This window comes from Phragmites australis, chromosome 3 (genome assembly GCF_958298935.1).
Source record: "Phragmites australis chromosome 3, lpPhrAust1.1, whole genome shotgun sequence".
Lineage (NCBI taxonomy): Eukaryota > Viridiplantae > Streptophyta > Magnoliopsida > Poales > Poaceae > Phragmites > Phragmites australis.
This window is the reverse complement of record NC_084923.1, coordinates 1,755,753-1,773,377: the sequence shown is the minus strand read 5'-3', so window position 1 is coordinate 1,773,377 and position 17,625 is coordinate 1,755,753. Positions and strand designations below refer to the sequence as shown.

Sequence of the window (17,625 nt, the reverse complement as noted above, 5' to 3'; positions counted from 1 at the left end):
AGAGACTAATTTGGTATGTACATGTACTGTAACCAGCGTTTATGTGGTAAGGATCCTGACTGCGAAAATACAGACTGGTTGCGTGGTGAGACCCTAGTCCGAAAAAGAATCTTCTGCCAACTGGTATTGGCCGTTGCAGGCCCTCAGAACAAAATACCCCCTGTTCTATACATCAACAGTAACCCACTTCTCGACCATCTCCTACTATATTCCCTTTATTTCGTTCTATTCCTAATTCCCCTATCTGTTCTCATACTATTTATTTTTTTCTTATCTTCAACAACTTCTATTCGAAATGATTCATGAAGGAAAATGAGATAGAATATCAAAGTGAAGGGAATAAGAGAGAGAATTCTTTCGTGAAAGAAAACTGTTGTATCGCTGAAAGAAACAAGAATTCTTTTACGAAGGGAACGATACTTACGAAAGAAAACCGTTAGAGATGGGCATATGTTTGCAGCCGCGATATCATGCTTTCTTCAACTACAACATAAATGCATCACCTCTCTAGTGAGTCTAGTTTTTTTAAGGTATAATATGAACACACACACCACACCACATGGGTACACATCCAAACATACGCGGGAGAGATTGAGAGCTACGAGAGCTTCAACGAAAAAACACACGGTCCCACTAAACACTTATACGTGTGTACCTAACTTAATCCGAGCTAATCTCGGAGCCTACAATCTCTGAAAAACCCCCCACTAGTATCCGCACTAAACAAGAGTCCTTGTCAACCGAGCTACCGCTCGGACTGGTGAGTCTCTAGTTTTACATGGCTTGGCACCATAGCATTCCAATTTCCATGTTTGTTCTGTACCCTTTCTCGGGATGATGACACCGCACTATATCGATCGAAGCGGCAAGGTCTGCGAGTTCCGATGTCTGGTTTACTCCAAATGGAAATCGTTCCGGTTTCGAGTTACGAACGGACGGCGGTGGCAGGCGGTTAGTCAGAGTCACGGGCGCGCGCGTCCCAGGGCCGGCGCCACTCGGGGGCAGCCGCAACTCGGAAAGCGACCTGGCTAGCTCACCTTGCTTTCCCTTTCCATGGGCATGGAGGTTGACCGCGGGGGACTCGCCGACGAATATAATGGTGCGCACGTTCCGGTCGCAACTTGCTCCTAAATCCGTCTTGCTGCTTGCCAGTTGGAACTGATCTTCTTGGGTGTGAAATTGACCAAGGCTGAGTAATCGGCCATCTCAGTGTACAGTCCGCTTTGATCATGAATCAGGGAATGCTGCTGATACAAAGCAGGGACATGCCACAGGCGTGCCAGGGGACCTATGCACGAATGGGCCACGACTGCTTCCAGTCTATATTTCAGACCAAATACAGAACCTGGGGCTCTTGTAAGAGGCCCGACTGCCTCCTGGGTCGAACTCAACATGGTCAGTTTCTCAGTTTCGGGCCGACTCACTGATCCTTTAACGAAAAAGTCTGTTTTACATTCCTCGACTATTACGAAAGTCTGTTCTGGTGGCTAACTGCTGGGATAATGGGGAGTGAGACATTCAGTTTTTTTGTCTTGCTGAAAAAGATATCTCTTAATGGATTGATCTATCTTTCAGACTACAAATTGTTTAACTTAATGATGAGGATGATGAGGTATCCTGAGCTTTGCATAAATCAAGCAGATTTACTACCAAATTCCTTTATAGGTTCCTTAACTTTGAGGGTGTGTCGAGCAGGGGGCTCAGAACATCTGGAGATATAATCTCCCACTTAGAATTAAAGTCTTCCTGTGGCAAATACTGCACAATAAACTCTCTGTTGCCACTTCTCTTAAGAATAGAGGTTGGAAGGGGAGTGATAGATGTTACCTGTGTGGCAAACCTAAGACTATAGATCACATTTTCTTCAGTTGTGTGATCGCCCAGTGCATATGGAGCTCTGTGCGTGAGACCTTTGAGTGGAGTAGCTTCCCGCGTTCAGTAGTTGACTTATGGACGAGTTGGCTCCCGAGGATTAACCATCTTTCTCAAAAACTCGCTCTATTTCTTTTTGCAGCGTTGGTTTGGGCCATTTGGCGCTCTAGGAACAATATGACGATCGAGAAGAAGTTTCCAAGTAAGCCCCTCGAAGTCTTACATATTGATATGTCCTTTATGCAGATTTGAAGTATTATTCTCAAAATAGACAACAGACTCAAGGTGGATAACGCCGCTTTGAAGCTCAAGGAATGGATCCGGGGCTTTACTCCTACTGGCGACTTGTGCACTGATGTCTTTGAGGTTTGACGTCTTGTTGTCCTTTGTTTTGTTGCGGCGATGTTGGTGTGTCGTTCTTTTATGATCTACTTCCTTCTATTTTAGTCTGACTTGTCCTGGAGAGCTGCCATTCCCAGCTTTTCCTTTTATTTGTTGGTTTAGCTTTCTTACCTGGACTCTTTGTTTTGGCTTTATGAAAAGTTGAGGTCTTTCTACCCTAAAAAAAAAAGGTCTAATACTATTTATTGAACCTCCCCAAATTATCAATACCAGATAAAATGTCTCTCCGAGTCGTTTGATCTGAGGTGACGCTGATTTGGCAGTGATTTCAACATGTAGTGGCCACGTCACCATTTTCTTCATAAAAAAAGAAAATAAAGAAAACCAGCATGAGGAAACGACAAAGTTGCCCCAATTATCTCATCTTATTTCCCCTCGCCATTGCTCTTCATCCTCCATAGTCGCAGGTCCTCCGTCTCGAGCGGCCGCCGTCGCTCCTCACTGGACGCGCCACTCATGTTGCTGCTCGCCCTGGCCGCCCGCCGTTGCCCTCCGCGACGGTGATGAGAACAGAGGGAGGAGGACGGCGGTGAGCGTGGCGTGGTCGCCCGCGCCGAGGGCCGAGCGCAGCAAAGTATCTGCGTGGAACCGAATCTTGGAAGAGAACATGCATACAAGGAGCTCTCACTCCATGACTCCATGTCCCCGTCACCATGTTTGCACCTCCTCTCCAGAGAGTCCAAATTAACCTTACCAAAGCCAATACTATTATGCGAGTAGTTAACGATCGATTCAGATTCCCAAGCAGCTAGCGCATCACCCTCTGCTGATATCTGATAGCGCCCACACGGTCGCGAGATTGTATGTGGTCTGCAACCAACCACCACCGAGCGGGGCGTCGCACGAATGGAGATGCTGACTTCCGAGTCCATGGCCGCCCCGCGTGAGGCGTGACGATGCATGCGGGATAATGTGTGGCCCATGCGGCGATCGATCATGTGGTCACCCTGCTATTCTACTTCCTGGTTGCTTGTAGAGTTGTAGCAGCGCAGACGTTGGATTGGAATGCGACCAGCCTGCATGATTGATCAGAGATAAAAGGCAGGTGGTGGCTAGTGGAGGCAAGCAGTGGCTAGTGGAGGCAGGCAGGCAGGCAAGCCACTCGCTCTCGTGGAGTCGTGGACCCCAAACCAGCGACACCTGGACACGGGCAAGACTCCAAGGTCATGTACGAGTCATTCTTTTTTAAGTAGAAAACATATTCCATTACAACCAGACTCGGGTAAATCATTTACCACATGACTGGTTACAATATTCAGAAATGTTCTACTGTACTTGCAGTTTTTATTATGTTTTTGTGGTGAACGGTGTACTAAACGGGACCCATGCGAGGCATATGTATGTTATGTAGCAGCAAGATTTGACGAGGTTTTTGGCGCGGTGCAGCGCCGGAGATACGGGATGGAGCCGCATATGCAAAGCGCGTCCTTCTCAAGGAGGCGCATGATTGGTGTACGGTCCCGTACGGCGCGCCTTCCTGGAAGTTGCGCGCGCGCACGGCACGATTCAGTTATGGCCCGTCGCTCTTGCAACGGTAGCGAACGGCGAGACTCTCCACTAATCCTGTTTTGCGGGTGTTCGTGGAGTAGTACTTCCAAAGGACGAGCAGAACACCGCACATCTCCCATCTGACGGTCGCATTCCGTTTTGCCGTTGCAACTGGCCGTCCGATCTGCCTCGCCGCCGACTGAAGATAAGCACCAAAGTGTGTTTGGTTTATTTCACCCATACGAATTGTATATGCAGATTTAAGAGAAGCAAATTAAGTAAAATTATATTTATTATAAAAAGATTATTTATTTAGTTGTATCTGTTTGTACAATCTGAGCTTAGTTTCTATTTGTTTGATCAAATTTGAGTTATATGGGCGAATGCAAGAGTTAAGATAGTGATTAATTGCTCGTACGAAAATAATTTTGTAATATTGACAATAAACTCATCTACATAAGTAGATATAGGAGCATGCTAAACTAAGTTTCACTCTTAGATTAAGATAAAATCTTATATTTATATTCGTACGGTTCCGCATGCACCTATAACCTTACAGATACATAGGTTTAGTTGCTCGTATAGCGCTAAATCTTTCATTCGTTTACCATCTAACGGCTCAGAGCGGTTGAAGTTACCGTGACTTCCTTCCGCGTGAAGTTTGGTTCCTGGTCCGAGCCTCCGAGGCAAACCACCCCAGTCCCCACGCATCTGCGCCGCCCCGGTCCGTCTCATCCCACGCGTTTCCCTGACCGGACCCACCTGCGCCGCGCCGCGGCATATAAACCGCACGCGGAGGCCAGAGCAAATCCACCGCGCACGCGCTCCCGTTCCCGTCGAACAACCAACAAACCCAGCGAGCCGCGGCGCCTCGGCCTGCCTCTCCCTCCCTGTCTGGTCGATCGACTCGCCTCCGATGGCGGCAGCGGCGGGGAAGAAGACGCGGGTGGGGCCGTACGAACTGGGCAAAACGATCGGGGAGGGCAGCTTCGCCAAGGTCAAGCTCGCCCGCCACTCCCGCACCGGCGAACTCTTCGCCATCAAGGTGCTCGACCGCAACCACGTCCTCCGACACAAGATGGTCGAGCAGGTCGGTCACCGCCTCGCCCATCCATCTCCTTCCCCTTCTCTTGCTCCGTGGAATCTTATTTGGAGGAATTAAAAAAAAATCCGAACCTAAATTTATTTGTACAAACGGGCGATGATAGAAGAATATCCATTGACGTCTCTGTCGTGATCGAGATTCTGTTCTCTAGGGATTGTTTGTGATGGTGGTAAAAATCGTGTGTCAAGTTTCCCGGAGCTTTTGGTTGCTGTGGCGAATTAGATAGGGAGGGAGATCGAATTGAGTTTGGAAATTGTGACCTTGTGATCACCAAATTAGCTCCGCAGAGTGAGTCTTTCGTTGGGGGACATCCTGGCACAAGGAACAATCATCCACGCCTAGATGATCTTTATCAAATGCTCGAGACGGTGCTCATTGTCGTTGGAGCGCGGGGAGTTTTCCTCTACATAAATTTACTGAAAGGAAAAAACTCTAGTAAGTAGTAACTATTGTGGAGGGGGATTTTTTTGGCATCTTTTCACAGAAGTGTTAATCTTTCGTGTGAAGAGATCAATATACCACCATCAAATGTCCACTGTCCAGTTGCATGAAACGTTCTGTTTTCCGTACCACTTGAGATTGGGATTGTGAACGCTCACTACCTCTTCCACTTTTTTCAGATCAAACGGGAGATTTCGACTATGAAGCTAATCAAACATCCTAATGTCGTCCAGTTGCATGAGGTATGTTGTAATGTTCATGGAGAAAGGATAATATAAGTTTCGTTATCGTTGGACCTTCCATCTCACTCAATGTGTGCATTTGATAGGTTATGGCTAGCAAATCAAAGATATACATGGTTCTTGAATTTGTTGACGGAGGCGAGCTGTTTGATAAGATCGTAAGTCTCTTAAACTTTTAATCTGTTGTAAGCATAGTTTGTGGACCCCAGCATGTATGATTATTCAGGTAGTTACGGCCATATGAATGTTAAGTTATTAACTCATTCATCATATGTTCTTGATGATTCAGGTCAATTCTGGGAGGCTAGGAGAAGATGAAGCAAGGAGATACTTTCATCAACTTATAAATGCAGTTGATTATTGCCATAGCCGAGGAGTGTACCATAGAGATCTGAAGGTTTGTACAATTATCCGGCTCGTTTTGTGATGTATGCAATCTCCATTGTGGTCTTGTGGATGCTATGTGGTACACTTTCTAATTCATGGCTGTTTAATGTGCTATTTGCAGCCAGAGAATTTGCTTCTTGACTTAAATGGAGCTCTTAAAGTTTCAGACTTCGGCCTGAGTGCGTTTGCACCACAAACAAAAGTATGATCTCTAGCTAGTAGCTAGAAGCATCTATTTTGTGTTGCCATTAGTTAGGCTCTTCTTTTCATCTGAGGGTGATGCATTTAGGTTTTGCAGCACTCTTCCAGGTCATTTGACTTGACTTGCAGCACTTGCTACCTTCTCTAAAAATAACTTAATATACTCCTCGATTAGTTTTGTGTTTGGAGGCAAAGCAAGAGCTAAGAAGAAAAATTTCAATAAACACTTCTGATTTTTTTCCAGGAGGATGGACTTTTGCATACTGCTTGTGGAACTCCAAATTATGTTGCACCTGAGGTGACTCTCGCCTTTTATTAGTTATCGACTTACTGTGTCGCTACCTTGTGTAATTAAAATGCTTCAAGATGTGTAAGCATCCGACTGTTCCTGTAGGTGCTTGCTGATAAAGGTTATGATGGTATGGCTGCTGACGTATGGTCCTGTGGCATAATCTTATTTGTCCTTATGGCTGGATATTTACCCTTCGATGACGCCAATCTGATGAGACTTTACAAATTGGTAAGTTTATGCAGTGGACTTGCAATCTTGGTTTCCCTGTGAAGCTCAGAGGTAACTGTGGGATGAACCTTTTTGTGACTTCCTTTACAGATCTGCCAGGCAAATGTTTCTTGTCCTCCATGGTTTTCTTCCGGTGCAAAGAAGTTCATTAAGCGTATTCTCGATCCTAATCCTAATACGGTAAGTGCGAGTTAAGAATGTGCCTTTTCACTTAATCGATGTATTGCAGCCAGCAGACCACTGTCAGTTCCAGCGAATTCGTCTATTTCTTAGCCTTACTTTCGTCACTGTTTGAGAAATGGGTGTTTTATTCTATGCAGAGGATAACAATTTCAGAAATTTTGGAAAATGAATGGTTCAAAAAGGACTATAAGCCACCTCATTTTGAACAAGGTGAAGATGTTAGCCTTGACGATGTTGATGCTGCATTCAATGATTCAGAGGTATAATACAAGCTAAGGGTTCATTTTGAACTTGTGATTGATTTGAAAATGTTCCCAGAAATATTATGTGCTTTAGAAACATTTTGATTTTCTATTTCATGTTCACATTATTGATCACAGTTTGGTGACGTTTTTTATTCCTTCAGTTTTGAAAGATCATATTGAGAATATCTTTGGCAGGATGGAAACTTAATGATGCACACACACACACACACACATTCTTTTTTTCTTGCGACTCAGATGACACAAAAAATTTATATGGATATAGGTTGTCCCTTAAAATATCCGATTAGTAGATATCTCAGTTAACCAATAATTAAGTGTTACATACAGGGCACCGCTTAATGGGTTACCTTTTATTTTCGACGTTTTAGGAACATCTTGTGGCGGAGAAAAGAGAAAAACCGGAATCCATGAATGCATTTGCTCTTATTTCAAGGTCACAAGGCTTCAACCTTGGAAATTTATTTGAGAAGGAGATGATGGTAAGTCCATAGAGCTTCTAATTCATAATAGCCCCATGTTTGGAATGTGTAATAGATTAGTTTCAGTTATCTTGGGAGGAAATTCCCTTAAGAAGCTGGTGGTATTTCTGGATGGGTCGCAGCCTTGGAGATTAGCACATTGAAGTAGCCATTATGTCCTTTTATCATTCTGCTATTATTGCCCACTTTTGTAAATATAAACACTGTAGTTGATCCGGATTTTTTTTGTACTTTTAGTTCACCTTTTTCTTGGTTTCTAACTAATTCAAGACTTTCTTAAATAGGGAATGGTAAAGCGGGAAACATCCTTCACATCTCAATGTACACCACAAGAGATCATGTCTAAAATAGAAGAAGCTTGTGGACCACTTGGTTTCAATGTGCGGAAACAAAATTATAAGGTGTGTGACATTTTGGATAAATGGGTGGTACAGACTAATAGGTTTCTTGAGGATTCGCATTAGAATTTATGACATCCATGATTTACACATACCTTTGTTTTTGGACTTCCAGATGAAATTGAAAGGCGACAAGACTGGAAGAAAAGGCCATTTATCTGTAGCAACGGAGGTACTGGCAATATGCTTAATATTGCAACATTGGAGTTTATCTTGTTATAGTTGTATAAGGCTGCATTAACTTCTGGTTTCAGTTTCCTAAAAAAAACTTCTAGTTTCAGTATTGAAGAAAAATCTAGTACAATATTGAGCACAACAACAATTCATTCTGTTGTATGAGTGTTTCCCTCGCATGTGTACCAATGTTCAAATCTGTTTGCAGGTTTTTGAGGTTGCTCCGTCACTTCACATGGTTGAGCTTCGTAAAACCGGAGGAGACACATTGGAGTTTCACAATGTACATTCCAAAATGTTTTATTTACTATTCTTATTGCAAAACATTTTTCAGCGAGTCTCTTTCTTAGTACTTTTGAATAATGAACATTACGTCGTCAAAATTGTATGCAGTTCTACAAGAGTTTCTCATCAGAATTGAAAGATATAGTGTGGAAATCTGAATCTGACGCAAGTAAGAAACAGACAAGGTAAGCTTCCCCAATTTGTAATTTCTCTCTCTCTCTCTCTCTCTCTCTCTCTCTCTCTCTCTGATAGTCTTGACACGTCTCTGTTCCATTTATCCAGGTGATAGCTGTGTGAGCTGTGTTTTTCTTCTGGTGCCAAATTGCTAGACCATCTCGCAGGTGATACCAAATGGTACTGTATGTTTTCTTTCGGATGCCACATTGACGGTGAATCTCTTGTAAAAGGGAGCGCTTTTTTACTAGCGCGATTGTACACATGTATGAAGAGGCCCTCCCGGAGATGATCTTAATATTGCACTGGGTGTCGAATAGGCATCCCTGATGCTCTTTGGTTGTCACCAGGGTTGAGTGTGCCTTTGTTTTATTTAGTGTTGAAAATGTTGAAGAATCAGTAGATGAATGATAATATATGAAAGCTATCCGCACGATTGCGGAGCAATTTTGCTAGTTTAGAAAAAATGCCATGCGCAAGCAGCGCAACTTGACGAACCTGAAATTTTATTTTTAGAGAGCTCTCTACGCATAAACTTAGGGATGCATGCATCCTGCTGACACAAAGACGCAATGCGTTTCTACGAAATACGTGTCCCCCGTCGCCGCGATATCTACTTGATTTCTCTCCTCTCTCTCTCTCTCTCTGAAATCTGAATTCTGAAGGGGCCTTCTCGAGGGTTCAGGTGAACAGTAGGGAGAGAGAGGCGATCTTTTTTCTCAAGCTAGAACTCTTTCCCCGCCGATTGAAATCCTGGCTTGGAGGAGCAAAGTATATGCCTCGCTGCCGTTCCTGGGCCAGACCATCTTGTGCTCGAGCTCTGGTCGCAGGGGACTACTCTGTTTTGGAGTGATGGAAGAAGAAAATAGGTTGATTGTCTTAGCGGCGGAGGATGCGGAAGAACAGATCGACTCAGCTAGTCAGCTCAGGACAGAGATGCCAATCTGGAATTTGATGGAGAGGAAGAGGTGATTGAGGTAGACTTTGAGGAGGCTGAAAAGGAGGTACAGTCGCCTTGGATTGCTTTTGCGCGGTTCTACTCGAATCGCCGTTTTAGCGTTCGTGATTTGTTTGAGGACATGGCTAAAGCATGGGGTTTAAGGCAAGTGTAACACCCGGACCGTGGCAAGTCCGGAGTGCTATCAATTTACCTATAAGTCCAACGAATAAGAAAATTTTAACAACACCTTTTATATAATTTAAGGTTTAATAGGTATCTCAACATCAAGCTAACAGTCATAAGCATCGTAGTAAGAGTAACATATCTCTAATCTACATCTATACCATGACGATATCCACACCATGAGGATATAGCCATACAACAACAGCTAATATTTGTCGAATATACATCACAACATATAAATGAAAGACGGTGGTAAACGTGCAAGAGACGTGTTGCTATCCATCCTGATGCTCGTCGGTTCAAAACAGACCTGTGAAGAATGAGAAAACAGTGATGTAAAAATTTCAGCAAGCAAATTGCTATAACAAACTATTTAAACTACCAGTTGATTAACCCCCGTTTGGATAGGTTTTTTTTCAGCTTTTCACTAAAAAAAAAGGCATAAGCTATCAAAACGGCTGGCTTCTAGTCTCAGGTTCTGGTGACTTTTGGCTAATTGAGAAAATAAATATAGCTGAAATAAACTAAAAGCTGAGAAACATATTCTTTCTGGCTTTTAAGTGTGTTGAGAAACTAAAATTTTATTATAAAAACTAACCATAAAAAATTAACAACCACAACCGCTTACTCAGCTAAACAGAAGCTTTAAAGCTACACCCTGTCAAACAGACTCTAAACATCCATTTAAACCTGTCTTGGTTTTATTTATTTTTTCGTTACTAACTGGGTTTCACAACGCAGCAACCATAACCAAGCCCTAAGACAAATGCAAAAGAAAACTTCAAGATAGCCAATGCGTCTATATTGACCATTGTGTCTTCTGTCTTGTTGGAACGCAGAAATGTTTCCCAATCCCTAAGGGAACAAAACTTTTCTGTAGTAGAATTTCTAAGCTGCTCTTGCGCCCTTATTTTCCGAGATATGTTGTGTATGTCGCATCAAATCCGACGCAGCTCTGACGGACATCTTTGCATCACAAATACTACCTTGAGTGCAATGATGGCAATCTGAAAGGCGGGAGCTGGTAGCTACACAAGACTAATAGCAGAAACAGTGGCTGTTTTTGTAGCTATTAGTCACTGGTACTAGTCAGTACAATCATCCGAACTCTGACACTGATTTCCGGCGAAGAAAAAGAGAGCTTTTATTGGCCAACCTCTAATCCTCTACAGTTGTTTGATGGGCCAATGATCGAGGCAACGACGTGTCCAAGAATCTTGAAGTTTTTGTAGTGCTCTCGTCTGTTTACAGTATCTGCTCTGTGCGTATGCTCTTCAGTCAGTTTCAGACGGCGGCGTTCATCTGGAGGCATGCTGATTTTCGACGCACGTCTACGTGCCATTCTTACCATCTGCGTCACTGCGTGACAGCGAGAGCCGGCAGGTGCGGTTGATAAAAACCGCAGCAGGTAGCTAGTTTTTCTTTAGTTCCATTCCATCCATCGCCATCGCTATCGCCACCGACCACCGCACCCGCAGATGTCCATCTCTCCGATTCTCCCGTGTGTTCTGACGCGAGGTGACGACTGGCCGGGACGGGGAGCGAAACCGAAACGCGAGAGAGAGGCGTTCGTCCCTCCTACCAGATGCAGAACACTTACGACCTCACAGAATTCGCCAGCTTCTTATCGCCTCCGCGTGACTCATCCATGGCTGAGTTCTGAGGAAAAAGAAAAGTGAAGGACGCACGTCGCGTTTGGATAAACTGTTGAAGCCCTTTTGGCGCTTCACAAAGTTGCCGGTGCTGGAGGACCGGCTGTTGTCAGGGGCGGCCAGATGTCGAGATCATCCGACTCATCGGCACCGAAAATTTTGACGAAAGGGATTTACTCCTTAGTCCTTTCTGGCTAGGAGAAGAGATAACTACGGAGTGTGATGGTGTGAATATGTATATGTTAAATGTTATATTGTGTTTTAAAAAGACTAAAATATATTGGTGATCTTTAAACTTATTCTGATGTGTCATTTAGATTTACGGACTCTGAAAGTGCATTTTTAAACTATGAACATTATCAAACCGTGTCAATCAGGTCCAAACCAGCTCAGAGGGGGTCTTGACGCTGTCATGGCATGCTATGTGGTGCCTACGTGACAAAGACGGTACATACGTGGCCTCTCTCCTCCCTCCCTCTCATCTGTTAGCCTCCTCCCTCTCTCTCCCTCTTCCTTCAGATCGCGTGCAGAGCTTAATTGCCATGTGGATGTCGACGACCTGCCAAGCGGAGCTCCCCCGTGCAAAAAGTTGAGATGCCCTCATCCTTCTGTTGCTTACTATCCCATAAGACGCTCCCGGCTAGAACTCTATCTTCTTCTCCTCCCGATCGTCATCCCCACCACGAGCTCCGCTGCTGTTGTCACAATCCCGCCACCGTGTGCCCTCCTCCTCCACAGCCACCCTAAGGGAAGCTCATAGGAGTTCCCTCTCCGTCCCCTCCCTTGAGTTCCCGACCGGATTCACTTCCTCCCCAGCGGAATCAAGCTTGGCGACCGTCTTCCCCGCCTCGGATTGCCGTCCTCCACGCCTCATCGTCGACCCGCCGCTCTAGCCCTCCTCCAAGCCGAAGAGCCCTGTAATGAGCTTTCCCTCTGTCTAAGGATCCTCGTGCGTGTCCCTGTTTGGCTCAAGCCCATCGCCGACCTGGCCTTCGTCGTGTTGCTACCGACGAAGCTCGCCTGAGTCGTCAATAGCTGCCGATGCTTTCCCTCACCGTCGGTCGTGCTCCCCTCTCTGCATGGCACCGTCAAGACCCCAAATTGGTTCCTATTGTGTGCTAGTGCTCCTAGTACCCTTCCCTGACCGAGCCCCGCCGCCAATCACCGTCGGGGAGCCGGTCAATCGCCGCTCAACGCTACCCCTTCCTCTCTTGTTTCAATTTTGACCAGAGTCAAAATGTTGAATCGGTACAATGGGTCTTAACCCAACAAATTCAGAGAGAGGCTACACAGATCTAAATATAAAAAGGGTTTACAGGCACTACGTGGTATGTCATATCAGTGTCAAGACCCTTCTAAACCGGTATGGATCTGATTGACACAGTTTGACAATATTAATAACCTAAAAAAATATTTTCAGAGTTTGTAAATTTAAATGATACAGTTGGATAAATTTGAGTTGTATTTTACCCTTTTAAAAAAAGAGAGTGGCTGGCCGCAAACTGCAGATGCACATGCAAATGCGACGTCACAGCCGCCACTCGACTAAACAACTCTTGTCAGGTTGGAAATTAAAATTCTATCTACCTTTTCACAGCCCTGGTGATCGTACCATATTTTGTTGCTTCCTCATCATAAACAAAAGTGTTGTAGATTTCAAGTTGTGGTTGGCTTAAGCTCACAAAAGCCTACTTTTGTGTAACCCCTTTTTTTTTATTGTGGATTCGCAAGGTTCTAAAACCAACGTGCAATGAAGTGTTGGCCGACTGGTAATCCACTATTCATTATGGTTCGGTTTAGTGGCAAAAGTTTGGTGATAATACATGAGAAAAAGGCAGGCATTGCTGCAATTTTTCTACTAGATTTCAAAACGTTTCTATGGATGCTTCTTTCTCTTGAAAGCGGAGGGCCTTTTGCTCATGGGTGCCGACTGCCGAGCTACTCTGTTGTTCTTCAACGCCGTAATGGTGGTGGATTAGAGCAAGTGATTTAGGTAGCCTGCCTGCGTTGCGTAGCCAGGAGAGAGACGTGTCAAACGCGTGGATTACCTCACGGCGCCAATATCTGACGACATCTTCCAAATTATTACTTCAGCACTCCTTTCAGATGCGTCGGCGTGCATGCTTCTTGCTGCTGCATTATCATGATCACTTTTCATTTTTGTCGTGATTTTCTACATTCTTATTCTCATGCCAGAATTAAGCAGATGGTTCAGATGTCTGAGTAGTTTTTCAACTAATCCTATGGGAATCCAAAGTTACCGACAACTTCCAGTCCCGTTTGAATTCAAACAACACGTTCAGCAAAAGGAAAATCTAATGCCAGGTTTATCTGTCAAACATGAGTCGACGAAGAACAAAGTGTAGTGCATCCAGCTTGTCAGATGGCCATCATTTTGATTCCCACAGACTAGAATTGTACGGCTCGGAGATCTCCTCCACCAACTCCAAATTTCCATGTCTGGTCCGATTTTTTTCTCTCGAAAGAAATATGGTCCGAAATTATGAAATACCAATATCAATCGATTTGTACATCGCCACTCGTCAGTAGCACACATGCATCTATCTACGAGTGCCTGACAAAATGCCAAGATTTGATTATTGTGGCGCTGATGATCCTAGCTAGAAAGCAGAGTTGAACAGCCCCCACATGCGTGCATGACCTCTCACCCTTCATGGACCGCATATTCCTCTCCCCAATGACCAACCTCTTTCTGGTTCTTGCTATCTTTGCTTCAAAGAAAAAGATGATGCAGTAGTGCTACTCACCAGTCACCCCGGTACGTAGCAACACAAAATTCAGTTACAGATTTACGTTCGTACTACTAGTTTGGACTCGCAAACTAGTGCTTTTTTCTCATAAAAATAAAAATACGGCGGATGTACACATGGATGGAACACGTACGTACGTACGCCTACCTCATGCAGCGCAAGAAAGCGGCCGGAGCCCTTCAGCATATGGCGCAGGAGTTGGGGTTCTCCTCCATGCTCATGTTCCGCGCGTAGTAGTACTGGGGCGGCACGTACGGGTAGGCCGCCGGCGGCGGCGGTGGCAGCGGGCGGTACTGGTTTATGTAGTCCGCCGTGACCATGTTCATATACTGCGGTGGTAGATGATGCAGTGGCATAGGCAGTGGCGCCACCGCGGCGGGCTTCTTCTCACTGCCGCCTTCCTCTTTCTTGCCCGCCGCCTCGTCCTTCTTGCCATCGTCGCCGTCCTCCTTCTTCTTGCCGTCACCTTCCTTCTTGCCGTCACCTTCCTTCTTGCCGTCGCCATCTTTCTTCCCATCACCTTCCTTCTTGCTGTCTCCCTCTTCCTTCTTGCCGTCTCCTTCCTTCTTGCTGTCTCCCTCTTCCTTCTTGGCCTCGCCTTCCTTCTTGCCTTCTCCGTCTTTTTTCTCTTCCTTCTTCTCTGGCTCCTTGGCCGGGCCGACAGAGTCGATGTGCGCCGCCCACGACTTGCGCAGCTTGCTCACCACGTTCACCGGGTCCATCGTGCCAATCACCGTCATCTTGTGTGATGCCATGTCTACCGATATGGCGTCAATGCCTTATCACAAGCCAAAATGCTCAGAAACGTGAACAGAGGTTGATGGATGGATCATTGATGGATCAGACTCAACACAGTGGGTGATAGATACGTACCGACAATCACAGAGACGGCCTTCATGGCCTTCTGCTTGTCCTTGTTGTCATGCAAATCCAGCTTCACCACAATTTTCTGCACATGAAGAACAGTGCGTCAGACAGAGTCAATTAGTTTTACTCTGGCTCCGAACAGGGGAAGGAAGGATGTGCGACCAACGCAATCTACAAAAACTAACACCTGAACAGAGAGCGAAAGTGCAGAGAAAAGAAGTCAATCTTGTATCCTAAAGCATACAAAACCCTTCCAAAAGAAACAACGCGAAGCCTCACCTTCGCCATGTCTCTGGCCGGTCAGGCACGCAGAGAAGGGTAGGACAGGAGTGAGCAACACCGACACTGAAGACGAGAAGGAATTAAGAGCTCGGACGTCAAAACGGCTCCCCCAAGCAGCGCGATACACAGCGGCACTGGATCGGGAGGAGAAGCCAATGAAATGTTAGGCGAGCGTGCCGCAACACGCAGCAACAAACAGAGGCAAAGGGAGTTCGGGAGTGGGAGGCCAAGCGCGCCACTGATAAATACCAGCGGCAGGCCGGCAGCTAGCGTTGGTCCCAAGCGCAGCAGTGGTCGAGGTGCGACCGGACTAGCTAGTTGTGGCTTGTGGCAGATGGCAAGTGTCCACCTCAGGTCAGCTGTGACTGGTACTATCGACTCTCCTCCTGTCCGGGCCTCGGCCGTGCCTGCCTTCTCTTTTGCTATGTGGTGTGGCCGAGAGGTGAGAGGACAGAGGCAGAGGGATGAATGGCCGGGACCCGAGCAATACAGGTCTGTTACAATCACTCAACAAGCTTAGCACCATATACAATTTCGGTTCTGTTTGTTTCGAATTGTAAAAATTGGATTGTAATTAAAATTCAAAAGTTGAAATAAACAGTTGAATTGTTATCTTAATCTAAAAGCTGAAACAAACAGTTGTTTGTAAAAACTAGATTATTACAATTCAATACGCATATTGTTACAATCCAATACGCAAATTGTAGCAATACAACAATCCGTTTTTCACCAAATTTTATATTTACTAATTGGAGACTCCTTTTGGTGCCTCCATGTTAATCTTAAGAAAATCCTAAAAATTCTCATAAAAAAGTAAAATATCTAACCGTCGAATTAATTGATTGACTAACTGTAACTATAGATCAACAACCAGATGAAATAATATAGAAGATTAAAAAAATAAATCATAGAGTCCAGCTCAAAGACTATTTCTTACCTTGTATTTCCTTACTTTTTTATTATAGATATCATTTGTCCAACAAGATTCCATTAGCAAACTCTAACTTAGTTACGTTAGCAATCAACACACTTTTTCAAATCAATTATAATCAAATATTACAAAATTAAAACAATAAAACACAAACATATTATGAATTATCACACAAAAATAATATTAAAGAATTTATAATGCATTTCAAAAAGAATAATATGAGATACGGTGACGACATTAAAAATAATAATAAATTTACAATGCATTTAAAAAAATAATATGAGATATGGTGATGACATTAAAAATAATAATAATTTCAAAAAATCAAGAAACAAATAAAAATAAATTTGCATAACACATAAAATAAAAATTATAAATTAGATCTATTCACAAATAATAAACATGATTCCAATATTATGAACAAAAATTATATTTATATTTTACATTCTAATATTTAAATATAAATAGTTGATGTATCTTAGCATACAACCATTATTAATATAAATATCTACAATTCGGTCGTAAGCTAAATTTCTAGCATGTTCAGTCGCACGGGTTGATGCACTAGTTGTAATAATCCACACTTCAGCTTTTACAATACAGATTTTACAATTCAGCTTCTTACAATACACAATCTATAAACTATTTTTCACAATCTTCAGCTAAAACAAACAGTCACTTCCTCAGCAAATAGAGAGCATTTGATTCGGTTGAGTACTCGACTCTAGGATATAAAAAAAAAGGTCGGAATCCTCAGCCGCTTTATGGCTTGTTCCGATCTGGCGCGGCACCAAAAGAGTCCACGTCCGCCCCCCAATCATTTCCGCCCCTCCACCGTCCTCTCGGCTCTCGCACGGCTCTCATGGTCTCATCATTTTGTTTGTGGGTCCTCTCGCGCAGCATCCTTCCATTCTTCGGTGAAACTTCTCCTTTCAGAAACAGCCTGAATTGTCATGTTGGTGTCCTTGTGCGTGAGAGTTATGTCCCGTCCTGCTTTGAGCTTTTCGCCGTAGATTCACAGTGCCGTTGGTATCTACTAGTACTAGTAGAACGGCACAGCGTTCTTGCTGGATGCTTGCGACGCGGATGATTCCTGCAAGGAGAATCTGGAGCCACCTGCACATCGGAGCAAGATTTTGGAGAATCTGCCCGTGGTTCGAATGGTTCAGGTTTGCTCAGGACATGGCTCCGTTCCCGGGGCCGAGCGATTTCTGTTGAAAGATGATCTTTTACCGTATATACTCTAACAATTTCGGCTCAGTGCTGGCAACCGGTTCGCTGAAAACCGGCCGGCCAGTATCCATGATTCATCAAAAACATCATGTCGCGTTTATTACGAGTTATAACACGTCAAGAGAGGAAATGAATTGCGATCCCATTGT

The 17,625-nt window shown here is 44.4% G+C and overlaps 2 protein-coding genes across 3 annotated transcripts; one reads left to right on the top strand and one right to left on the bottom strand.

Moving 5' to 3' along the window:
- Positions 1-4,570: 4,570 nt before the first annotated feature.
- On the top strand, positions 4,571-9,033 carry LOC133911476 (CBL-interacting protein kinase 9). Its single transcript, XM_062353729.1, has 15 exons — positions 4,571-4,852; positions 5,488-5,550; positions 5,637-5,708; positions 5,840-5,947; positions 6,059-6,139; positions 6,383-6,436; positions 6,533-6,658; positions 6,749-6,838; positions 6,979-7,101; positions 7,476-7,586; positions 7,871-7,987; positions 8,100-8,156; positions 8,367-8,441; positions 8,552-8,628; positions 8,726-9,033. The coding sequence occupies exons 1-15, from the start codon at positions 4,679-4,681 to the stop codon at positions 8,727-8,729; spliced, it is 1,332 nt and encodes a 443-aa protein (XP_062209713.1). The 5' UTR covers positions 4,571-4,678; the 3' UTR covers positions 8,730-9,033.
- Positions 9,034-14,102: 5,069 nt separating this feature from the next.
- On the bottom strand, positions 14,103-15,643 carry LOC133911478 (heavy metal-associated isoprenylated plant protein 39-like). 2 transcript variants are annotated; one of them, XM_062353731.1, is made up of 3 exons: positions 15,310-15,643; positions 15,037-15,217; positions 14,103-14,941 (listed from the first exon to the last, which is right to left on the bottom strand). In XM_062353731.1, the coding sequence occupies exons 2-3, from the start codon at positions 15,059-15,061 to the stop codon at positions 14,343-14,345; spliced, it is 624 nt and encodes a 207-aa protein (XP_062209715.1). In that variant the 5' UTR covers positions 15,062-15,217; positions 15,310-15,643; the 3' UTR covers positions 14,103-14,342. The 2 variants fall into 2 exon arrangements, with proteins under 2 accessions (XP_062209715.1, XP_062209714.1); XM_062353730.1 differs by having other exon boundaries at positions 15,037-15,112; positions 15,310-15,636.
- Positions 15,644-17,625: the final 1,982 nt, after the last annotated feature.

Bases quoted from the DNA above. Each gene is read 5' to 3' on its own strand.
- LOC133911476 (XM_062353729.1), top strand. From the start codon at position 4,679: ATGGCGGCAGCGGCGGGGAAGAAGACGCGGGTGGGGCCGTACGAACTG. The intron at 5,709-5,839 runs GTAAGTCTCTTA...TTGATGATTCAG, and splicing joins GCGAGCTGTTTGATAAGATC to GTCAATTCTGGGAGGCTAGG. The intron at 6,659-6,748 runs GTAAGTTTATGC...CTTCCTTTACAG, and splicing joins TGATGAGACTTTACAAATTG to ATCTGCCAGGCAAATGTTTC.
- LOC133911478 (XM_062353730.1), bottom strand. The intron at 14,942-15,036 runs GTACGTATCTAT...GCTTGTGATAAG, and splicing joins GGCCGTCTCTGTGATTGTCG to GCATTGACGCCATATCGGTA.